This window comes from Chiloscyllium plagiosum, unplaced genomic scaffold (genome assembly GCF_037043375.1).
Source record: "Chiloscyllium plagiosum isolate Xiang-an unplaced genomic scaffold, Cpla_swu_hap1 HiC_scaffold_2, whole genome shotgun sequence".
Classification (NCBI taxonomy): Eukaryota; Metazoa; Chordata; class Chondrichthyes; order Orectolobiformes; family Hemiscylliidae; genus Chiloscyllium; species Chiloscyllium plagiosum.
In genome coordinates, this window is record NW_028270140.1 from 126,946,228 (window position 1) to 126,958,265 (window position 12,038).

The 12,038-nt window shown below is 42.0% G+C and overlaps 1 protein-coding gene across 1 annotated transcript in view; it reads left to right on the forward strand.

Moving 5' to 3' along the window:
• The window catches only part of LOC122557983 (interleukin-31 receptor subunit alpha), an 84,680-nt gene that overhangs the window by 47,276 nt on the left and 25,366 nt on the right, over positions 1 to 12,038 (forward strand). The window contains exons 6-7 of the mRNA XM_043706303.2: positions 4,277 to 4,397; positions 5,946 to 6,031. Coding sequence (XP_043562238.2) covers positions 4,277 to 4,397; positions 5,946 to 6,031 — 207 coding nt within the window. The remainder of the gene's footprint in view (positions 1 to 4,276; positions 4,398 to 5,945; positions 6,032 to 12,038) is intronic.

The window sequence follows — 12,038 nt, forward strand, 5'->3', positions numbered from 1 at the left end:
CCTTTTTGCCAAGGTATGTGTTTGTGGGATGTTGTAGGGATTGGAAGCGCTCCTTTGTTAAGTTGCAATAGAATTAGTTGGGTTATCAAATAAGTTGTTATTTGAAATTCTGTGTTATTTTGTTCATGTTTCATCCATATTGCTTAAATAAATGCTGTTTTGTTTAAACCGGAGTGGTTTGACCAGCTGCATCACTCCTGGAATATCCACTGTACATCTGCCTAAAAAAAAACAAGAAGTTAGCGTCTGGACTACCTTCTTAAAAAGTTTTGAGGGGATCTGGCCTGGTCCACAACACAGTCCACTTTGGCCAGATCCTACCTTATAATCTTACAATTGGTGTATCTCTAGTTCAGAACCTTTATTTCCAGTCTTTGCTTTGTCCTTATCCAGCATTACTTTAAATATGATGGATCATCAAAATGTTCCCCCCACTGACACATTTGCCACTTGCCCAGCTCAAATCCCTAAAATTATGTCTAGCCCCAACCTGTCTTGTAGGACTTTCTATGTGCTGTCTTCAAATATTCTCCTGGTTCTGCCCTCTCTAAGCCTTTTCCACTTTGTCTATCCCAGATAATACTGGTGAGGTTGAAATGCCCTATTATTATTACCCTATTATTTTTACATTTCTTCGAAATTTGCCTATACATCAGTCTTTCTGTCTCTCTCTATTTGGGAGTGTATTGTCCATCCCCAGCAAAGCAGTTGCCCCATTTTGTTTTTAAGTTCTACCCATATGGCCTCATCTGAGAAACCTCCAAAGGTAACATCCCTCCAACATCAGTAATTGATTCCTTGACCAATATTGCAGAGCACTTTCACTTTTACATCACCCTACCATCGCTGATAAAAATTCTATACCCAGAATATTGCCACTCCTGTCCCTCCCTCAATAATGTCTCCTATACAGAAATTATATCATATCCTCATGTTTTAATCCACACCGTCCCCTTATTTACCTTGTCTTAACTTGATTACATTTGCACTGCCTCTAGGCAGACTTTGAGTATCACGTCCAACCAAACCATTACTTCATATCCCATCTCCCCTATTAAATTAGTCTAAACGCAAACAAACCACACGAGCAAAACCTTCCGTGAGGATGTTGATCCCATTCCAGTTCGGGTGCAATCTTCTGGACTTGTGCAGGTCCCATTTTCCCCAAGAATGAACCCAGTTTTATAGGAATCTAAAGCCCTCATTCCTGCTCCAATGTTTCAGCCACACATTTATCTGTTCTGACTGCCTGTTCCTATACTCACTAACATGTGGCATCAGGACTAATCTAGAGATTACAACCTTTGAGGTCTTAATTCTTAATTCTTAATCTGATAACTAGCTCCTTAAATTCTTGCTGCAGAACCTGATCCCTTTATACCTGTGCGGTTGGCCTGCAAGTTACAGCTCTGTGACTGACTGCTCGCCCTCCACTGTCAGAATACCCTGCAGCCGTTTACTGATATCCTTGACCCTGGCTCCAGGGAGACAGCGCATCATCCTGGAGTCACACCTGTTGCTGCTGAAGCACCCATCTGTCTGCCTCACTATTCAATCTCCTATTCCTATTGTTCCCCCTCTCCTTCTGTTCCCATTTGTGTAACTGGGCTCTTACTACACTGCTCAAAAGAACAATCATTATCAGAATCTCCTATTATTGTTATCCGAGGGATTACCATTTACCAGAAACTGAACTGGACTAAGCCATATAAATATTGTGGCTTCAAAAGCAGGTCAGGACTAGGAATCCTGCAGTGAGTAAGTTACCTCCTTCCCAAAGCCTGTCCACCACAAGGCACAAGCCAGGAGTGTGATGAAATATACTCTACTTGCCTGGATGAGTGCAACTGCAGCAGCATTCAAAAGGTTTGACACCATCCAGGACAAAGCAGCCTGTTTGATTAGCAGCACATCTATAAATGTCCACGCCCTCTCCTACTTAGGCTCAGTAGCAGCAGTCTGTACCATCTTCATTGCAGGAATTCACCAAAGATCCTTAGACTGCACCCTCCAAACCCAAGATCCCCCCACCCCCACCCCATCTCGAAGAGCAAGGGAGGCAAGTGCATGGAAACACCACCATCTGTAAGTTCCCTCTAAACCAATCACCATCCTGACTTGGAAATAAAGACTCACTCAGCTAAAATCCTGAAATTTTCTTCCTTGTGCCCTTGTGAATCAACCTGCACATGGATTGCAACTATTCAACATGGCAGTTCATCACCACCTTCTCAAGGGGTTCAGGAATGGCAAGAAATGTTAGCAATGTCAACTTCCCATGAGTAACTTAAAGAGAACTGACTGATGTGGATTATATATTCTAACCACCTACAACAAGGTCGTAGCGTGGACAGACCATGCTTGTGCAGGCAATAGTTTAGAATTTGACTAATTTGCTAAACTCATGAATCATTTTGTTTATTACTGGTTTCCTTTTACATACCCCATTGCTAAAAGGACTTTCTGCTGCTATAATCATAGTTGTTATGTTTATATTCTCACATTTCTCTCTAAATTCATCATTTACAAACTACTCCCATTATCAGTGAGAAATTTCATTAGCGGTCCAAGTGGAGTCCCTATTAACTTTTCCATTATTTTATCCAGAATTATTTTCTCACCTTTACTCTGTATTATTGTCAACTGACAAAATTGGTTGCCAACTCTACAATATGTAAAATGCAAGTCTTTTTTATCCTGTACCTTTAAATCAAAAGGCACTATTTCATTGAACTCTTCCACGAAAGGCAGACTTACTAAAGGCTATGAGAGTGTCCGTTGTTGATTTTAGGGGCTCATGATTGTAGTTTCCTAAAATAAGCAGCCAACGATTTGTAAAATTTTCTGATAGTTTATTGAGGAGCAGCACTTTAAATATGATACTTGATTTAATTGGGGAAAGTGTACAACCATGACAGGTCAGGGTGGGACACTGATATCAGAGGACAAACAGGATGTTGGCACAGTCTGTAATAGTTTCATTTATGTTGTGGGGTTAATATCCTGCTCTCTAGCCAAGGTTTAGGAAACTCTTCCCTGGGTCTTCCTCCTCCTCTCTGCTCCATCTTCCACCTGGAAAAGACAGCTCTCTGAGGACCACATGAGGAGAACTGCCAAATGAGAGCTGCCCAATGAGAAATCCCCCCAAAGACTCCTCAATGAGAAATCCCCTCTGCCCCAAGCACTTATCATTATATCACATTTCTATGGCATCAACGTGGATTTCACCAGTTTCCTCATTTCCCCTTCTCCAACCTCACCCCAGCTCCAACTCTCCAGCTCAGCACTGCCCTCATGACCTGTCCTATCTGCCTATCTTCCTTTCCAACTATCCACTCCACCCTCCTCTCTGACCTATCACTTTCATCCCCACCCCCATTCACCCATTGTACTCTTTACTACCTTCCCCCACCCTCCTCTCTGACCTATCACCTCCATCCCCACCCCCATTCATCTATGCTACTTTCTCCCTACCCCCTCTCATTTATTTTTCCACTCTGCAGGCACTCTGCTGCTATTCCGATGAAGGGCTTTTGCCCGAAACATCGATTTTCCTGCTCCTTGGATGCTGCCTGACCTGCTGTGCTTTTCCAGCACCACTCTAATCTAGACTCACATTTCTAGGGGCAGCCTGTCGAAAGTTGTAATAAGCTCAAAACGTTAATAATTTGTATGACTTTTTATGCATATTCATGTCTACCTCTAACAAATCCAAAGAACACCTTCCCTCTTCCAAAGGTCAATGTAGCACTCACATAAGGCAGATGACCTCTCTTGTGGACATCATAGTCATAGAGTCGTAGAGATATATAGCATGGAAACAGACCCTTCAGTCCAACCCGTCCATGCCGACCAGATAACCCAACCCAATCTAGTCCCACCTGCCAGCACCCGGCCCATATCCCTCCAAACCCACATCTTTAAAAGGTTGAGATCCTGCCCCTCACTGGTCTAAACTGTGCTGGGTTTCACTCACTTGGGTCACCAAAATCAGACATGACTGGAGGGAGCTGTTGTTTTATATGGATTTCTGCCTCCTCAAAACACATAAATGCAAAATGTGATCCACCCCTATTAGAATGGGATTTCTAATTTTCAGCCACCTCTGCAATTCCCTGCATGTGGAGAGGCTGTCTATCATCGCAAACACCCTTGTCTATGTCTGGCAATGAGTAATCACTCAAATTGGAATCATATAAAAACCTATTAAAAAGATGCTATACTCATAGATTTTGCAGAAAGAATGCAAACACTAATTATATCTATGTTTCAAAAGGTTCATTTCCAACCTTCTGGAACTCTACAAGGATTGGAACGACTGGCTGCTTACGAATTTCGGATGCGCTGCAAAATTAGACTTTGGAGTTCTTGGACTAAAATATACCATGTCCCTCCTGGTAAGTACTGTGCTATATTAACTAAAGCAAAACATACAACTCCCATTCAAGGCTATGGATGAGGTTTAGTTGAAATTTTGGAAACTGCGATTGATAGGAGTTTGTTAGGTAAGAGTGCCAGAGGTATAGTGAAAATGCACATAAATGGACTGTAAAATAGGTTGATGTGTTCACTATTTATTCTGGCAGCATAAACATTAAGACCGTGTTATTACTGAGAACAAGTATGATAAGATATATTCGCAGAGCAACAAAAACATGACATCTCAAGCACAAACTTTGCTATCGTTATGCTCATTGCAGCAGCTATTCAAGACATAGCTGATACCTTCATAACAAGAATTTTATGTAGCATGGTGTTAAACTGTTTCATCAAAATTTCCTTTCAAGGTACACACGTGCTTGATCATAAGTACATGCAAACTCACAAAACAGAGCAACAATTAGTGCATGGCAAGATCAAGTGACTCACTGAGCAGTTGCCATTCTATGTTCCCACTACTTATTGTGCCTCCCCAGAGCAAATAAACTTTACATCCAATGATTTTAATTTGGGGTCCACAGCTGGTACAGAAATCTTTCTGCAGAGAGAGATTAGTATAGACAGGCTTACTGTAAGCAGAAGCACCGAAGTGTTACATGGCTGAAGGAGACCATTTGGTCCATCATACCTGCACTAGCTTGTTAAAGGAGCATCATTACCCAATGCCAATCCCCTTTCTCCCCATAACCTTGCACATTACTTTTATCCAAACAATCATCCAATGCACACTTGAATGCCTCATTTGAATCTGCTTACACCACACTTCCCAAAATCATACAGTACAGAAAAGGCCCTTCAGCCCATCGAGCCTAAGTGAACCAAAAAACAACTTTAAATCTACACCAGTCCAACTTTCTAGCACTTGGTCCATAGCTTGAATATTAAGGCATTTCAAGTGCTCATCAAGTATTTTCTCTTAAAGGTTGTGAGGTTCCCCACACACATTACCCTCCCAACCAGTGCATCCCATATTCCCACTACTTCCTGGATGAAAAAATAATTCCTCCAATCTCCTCTAAACGGTCTACCTTTCATCTGAAAATTACGCCCCCTTGTTTTTATCCCTCCATCTGAGGGGAACAGCTCCTTTCTATCCAAGCTATCCATGCCCCTCATCATCTTACGCTACTACAGAAGTGGGCCACCAAAATTCCAAAATTACAAAAACAGAACCAAGAAATGTATATAGTCAAAAAATTTTTAATAATTCATGACAATATCAGTCAAAAGGTAAAACAAATACACCTTTACATGATTGAGAAATTTAATAATTAATATTATTATTGATTATCGTTGTTAGAAACCTGAGAGAAATTGTCATTGGCAACAGTTCACGACAGAATCACCATCTGTGTCAAATGACATTGGGAAGATGCCCAAACAAAACATTTTCCTTACAAACAGAAGCCAGACTGAAAACTTTCTTGAGGAACACAGAAACCTCAAAATATGTTACCAGCACAGAAAATAGTTGAAAAACAGCTATTGTTTCTGCTTTATTCCAGAGCTTATAGATAAGCCACAGGTTTATACGCCTGTGACTGAACTAATGCAGGAACCTGGGAAACGCCGCTTTACAATACGGTGGGAGGTATGTACATTACCTTGAACGCCTCTGAACAGACACTGACTCAATTGTTGTACAACATTATCATGTCCTTATTCTTTTTAGGTGTAGGTGATTGTAGTAAACCCTAACTGTTAATGAGCTAAAATTTGAGTAATAATGGGAAATAAATTAATAGCGTATTCCAGAAAACTTTAATTAACAGACACGAAAAGAGAGTGTTACAATCCCCATAGAGACCAATATGCCAGAGGTTTTCATCTTGGAGTAACATTTAAGACAGAGATGAGGAGGTATTTCTTCTCTCAGAGGGTAATGAATCTGTGGAATTCTTTAGCGCAGAAGGCTGTCATAGAGTCATAGAGATGTACAGCATGGAAACAGACCCTTCATTCCAACCTGTCCATGCCGACCAGATATCCCAACCCAATCTAGTCCCATCTGCCAGCACCCAGCCAATATCCCTCCAAACCCTTCCTATTCATATACCCATCCAGATGCTTCTTAAATGTTGCAATTGTACCAGTCTCCACCACTTCCTCTGGCAACTCATTCCATACACGTACCACCCTCTGTGTGAAAAGGTGGCTCCTTAGGTCTCTTTTATATCTTTCCCCTCTCACCTAAACCTATGCCCTCCAGTTCTGAACTCCACGACCCCAGGGAAAAGACTTTGCCTATTTATCCTATCCATGCTCCTCATAATTTTGTAAACCTCTATAAGGTCACCCTTAGCCTCCGGTGCTACATGGAAAACAGCCCCAGCCTGTTCAGCCTCTCCCTATAGCTCAAATCCTCCAACCCTGGCAACATCCTTGTAAATCTTTTCTGAACCCTTTCAAGTTTCACAACATCTTTTCAATAGGAAGGAGACCAGAATTGCACGCAGTATTCCAACAGTGGCCTAACCAATGTCCTGTACAGCTGCAACATGACCTCAATACTCTGACCAATAAAAGAAAGCATACCAAACACCTTTTTCACTATCCTATCTACCTGTGACTCCACTTTCAAGGAGCTATGAACCTGCACTCCAAAATCTCTTTGTTCAGCAACACTCCCAAGGACCTTACCTGTATAAGTCCTGCTAAGATTTGCTTTCCCAAAATGTAGCACTTCGCATTTATCTGAATTAAACTCCACCTTCCACTTCTCAGCCCATTGGCCCATCTGGTCAAGATACCTGTTATAACCTGAGGTAACCCTTTTTGCTGTCCACTACACCTCCAATTTTGGTGTTGTCTGCAAACTTACTAACTGTACCTCTTATGCTGTCCATTACACTGCAAACTTATTAACTATACCTCCTATGTTCATATTCAAATCATTTATGTAAATGACAAAAAGTAGGGGACCCAGCACCGATCCTTGCGGCATTGCACTGGTCACAGGCCTCCAGTCTGAAAAACAACCCTCCACCACCACCCTCTGTCTCCTACCTTTGTGCCAGTTCTGTATCCAAATGGCTAGTTCTCTCTGTATTCCAGGAGATCTCACCTTGCTAATCAGTCTCCCATGGGGAACCTTGTCGAATGCCTTACTGAAGTCCATATAGACCACGTCTACCGCTCTGCCTCATCATTGCTCTTTGTTACTTCTTCAAAAAAATCAATCAAGTTTGTGAGACCTGATTTCCCACGCACAAAGCCATGTTGACTATCCTGAATCAGTCGTTGTCAAGGTTAGGCATTAAGTATATTCAAGGCTGAGATAGACAGATTTTTAATCAGTAAGGGCTGATTGGCCTGCTCCTGTTCTTACCTTCCAATTACCTTAAACACTGATCCAAGTATTGAAATATACTACTGTTGCATTTAATAAACATGTATTCTGTGCTCAGTATTTCACTATACACATTACTACATTTGCAATGATTGAAGTTAATAACTTATACACAAATAGGAATATATCTTTAAAACTGAGATAGCTTTTAAAGGAAACTAGTACACACTGTATTTGTTGCGTCTGGATATTAGGCATTGAGCCTTGGATATAGACTTTGTTTAAAGGTCTGTATTGCCACAATAAGAGATTTCTGTTAGAGTCATTGAGTCATACATCTAAGAAACAAGCCCTTTGGCCCACCATGTCCATGCCGACCAACAAACACTTCGTCTACACTAATCCTATTTCCATTCACTTGGTCCATAGCCTACTCTGCCCTGGTATTTTAAGAAATTATCCAGATGGTTCCTAAATGTTGCAAGAGTATCAGTCTCCACCACCCTCTCAGGCAGCACATTAATATATCTACCACCCTCTGGGTGAAAAATCTTTCCTCAAATCTCTAAACCATCTGCTCCTCACCTTAAACGTATGTCCTCTGGTTGTAGATAATCTGCCATGGGAAAGAGATTCTCACAATCTCCTATGTCTGTGCCTCTTATAATTTTGTATACCTTATGCAGATCCGCCCTCAGTCTCTTCTGGGTCCAAGGAAAACAAACCCAATTTATCCAAACTCTCCTCATAACTGAGACATTTCATTCCGGGCAACATCGTCGTGAATCTTCTGCACTTTCTCCAGCGTAATCATGTCCTTCTGAAAGTGTGGCAAAAAGAACTATAAACAGTATTGTTTCTGTAGGCGAACCAATGTTTTTTAAAATTGTAACATGACTTCCTTGCTCTCATACTTTATGTCCTGGCTAATGAAGGCATGTATTCTTCACCACTCTGCCTACTTGAGCTGGCACTTTCAAGGATCTATAAACTTGTACACCAAAGTCCCTTTGTTCCTCAACACTACCATTACTGTGTATTAACTACCCTTATAAGACCTCCCAACATGCATCACCTCGCACTTACTGAGATTAAATTCCATCAGCCATTACTCTGCCCAATTTACCAGCTGATCGACAGCAGAGTATAGCCTGAGACCAGCCCCCTCACTATCAACAAAATCAACAATTTTTTGTGTCATTTGCAAACTTACTAATTATACCTCCTTAGAGACATAGAGTCATAGAGATGTACAGCATGGAAACAGATCCTTCGGTCCAACCCGTCCATGCCGACCAGATATCCCAACCCAATCTAGTCCCACCTGCCAGCACCCGGCCCATATCCCTCCAAACCCTTCCTATTCATATACCCATCCAAATGCCTCATAATTGTTGCAATTGTACCAGCCTCCACCACTTCCTCTGGCAGCTCATTCCATTCACATACGTGTGAAAATGTTGCCCCTTAGGTCTCTTTTATAACTTTCCCCGCTCACCCTAAACCTATGCCCTCTAATTCTGGACTCCCCAAACCCAGGGAAAAGACTTTGTCCTATCCCTGCCCCTCATAATTTTGTAAACCTCTATAAGGTCACCCCTTAGCCTCTGACGCTCCAGGGAAAACAGCCTCAGCCTGTTCAACCTCTCCCTATATCTCAAATCCTCCAACCCTAGCAACATCCTTGTAAATCTTTTCTGAACCCTTTCAAGTTTCACATCTTTCCGATAGGAAGGAGACCAGAATTGCATGCAATATTCCAACAGTGGTCTAACCAATGCCCTGCACAGCCGCAACATGACCTCCCAACTCCTGTAGTCAATACTCTGACCAATAAAGGAAAGCATACCAAACGACTTCTTCACTATCCTATCTACCTGCAACTCCACTTTCAAGGAGCTATGAACCTGCACTCCAAGGTCTCTTTGTTCAGCAACACTCCCTAGGACCTTACCATTAAGTGAGTAAGTCCTGCTAAGATTTGCTTTCCCAAAATGCAGTACCTCGCATTTATCTGAATTAAACTCCATCTGCCATTTCTCAGCCCATTGGTCCATCTGGTCCAGATGCTGTTTTAATCTGAGGTAACCCTCTTCGCTGTCCACTACACCTCCAATTTTGGTGTCATCTGCAAACTTACTAACTCTACCTCTTATGCTCGCATCCAAATCATTTATGTAAATGACAAAAAGTAGAGGGCCCAGCACCAATCCTTGTGGCACTCCACTGGTCACAGGCCTCCAGTCTGAAAAACAACCCTCCACCACCACCCTCTGTCTTCTACCTTTGAGCCAGTTCTGTATCCAAATGGCTAGTTCTCCCTGTATTCCAGGAGATCTAACCTTGCTAATCAGTCTCCCATGGGGAACCTTGTCGAACGTCTTACTGAAGTCCATATAGATCACATCTACTGCTCTGCCCTCATCAATCTTCATTGTTACTTCTTCAAAAAACTCAATCAAATTTGTGAGACATGATTTCCCACGCACAAAGCCATGTTGACTATCCCTAATCAGTCCTTGCCTTTCCAAATACATGTACATCCTGTCCCTCAGGATTCCCTCCAACAAGTTGCCCACCACCGAGGTCAGGCTCACTGGCCTATAGTTCCCTGGCTTGTCTTTACCACCCTTCTTAATCAGTGGCACCATGTTTGCCAACCTCCAGTCTTCCGGTACCTCGCCTGTGACTATCGATGATACAAATATCTCAGCAAGAGGCCCAGCAATCACTTCTCTAGCTTCCCACAGAGTTCTTGGGTACACCTGATCAGGTCCTGGGGATTTATCCATCTTTAATCGTTTCAAGACATCCAGCACTTCCTCCTCTATAATCTGGACATTTTGCAAGATGTCACCATCTATTTCCCTACTGTTTATATCTTCCATATCCTTTTCCACAGTAAATATGATGCAAAATATTCATTTAGTATCTCCCCCATTTTCTGTGGCTCCACACAAAGGCTGCCTTACTGATCTTTGAGGGGTCCTAGTTACCCTTTGTCATTAATGTATTTGTAAAAACCTTTGGATTCTCCTTAATACTATTTGCCAAAGCTATCTCATGTCCCCTTTTTGCCCTCCTGATTTCCCTCTTAAGTATACTCCTACTTTCTCTATACTCTTCCAAGGATTCACTCGATCTATCCTGTCTATACCTGACATATGCTTCCTTCTTTTTCTTAACCAAATCCTCAATTTCTTTAGTCATCCAGCATTACCTATACTTACCAGCCTTCCCTTTCACCCTGACAGGAATATACTTTCTCTGGATCCTTGTTATCTCATTTCTGAAGGCTTCCTATTTTCCAGCCGTTTACCTGCGAACATCTGCCTCCAATCAGCTTTTGAACATTCTTGCCTAATACCGTCAAAATTGGCCTTTCTCCAATTTAGAACTTCAACTTTTAGATCTGGTTTCATTCACATCCAAGTCACTAATGTACATAGCAACAATAAGGGTCCCAGCACTGAACCTTGTGGTAGACTGCTGGTCACAGACTTCCATTTATAAATGCAACCCTCCACCATCACCCTTTGCCTCCTATTTACAAGCCAATTTTCGATCAAGTTTGCCAACTTGCCTTGGGTCCCACAGGCTCTTATCTTTTAGACCAGCCTTCTATGTGGGAACTTGTCAAAGGCTTTACTGAAGTCCATGTAAACTACGTCAACTGCACTACCTGCATCAATATGTTTAGTCACCTTCTCAAAAAACTCAATTCAATTAGTTGGACAGGATCTCCCTCTCATCAATTCATGCTGATGATTCCTGATTAATCCCTGCCCTTTCAAGTATTGATTAATCCTTTCCTTTTGAACTTTTTCCAATAATTTCCCTACCATTGACATCAGACTAATTGTAATTACCGGGCCTATCACTGCTGCCCTTCTTGAACAAAGGAACCCCACTGGCAATCCTCCAGTCATTTGACACGTCACCAGTGGCCATCAAAATATTAAATATCTCTACCAGGGCCCCACCAATCTCCTCCCTTACCTCCCACTGCAGCCTAGGATACGTCTAATCAGGCTCATCTGTATGCCCACTAAAACATCAAATATTTCCTCCTTGTTAATCTCAACATGTTCTAGAATGTTACCAGCCCAAGTGGAATCCCCAGTTACAATGTCTTTCTCCTTTGTGAATACAGATGAGAAGTATTCATTTAAGACATCACCTACATTCTCTGGCTCCTTTGATTCCTAATAGGTCCCGCTATTTCCCCAGTAATCTTCTTACTCTAAATATACTTATAAAACACCTTGATCTTACCTGCCACATATTTTGTGGCCCTTCTTTGCTCACT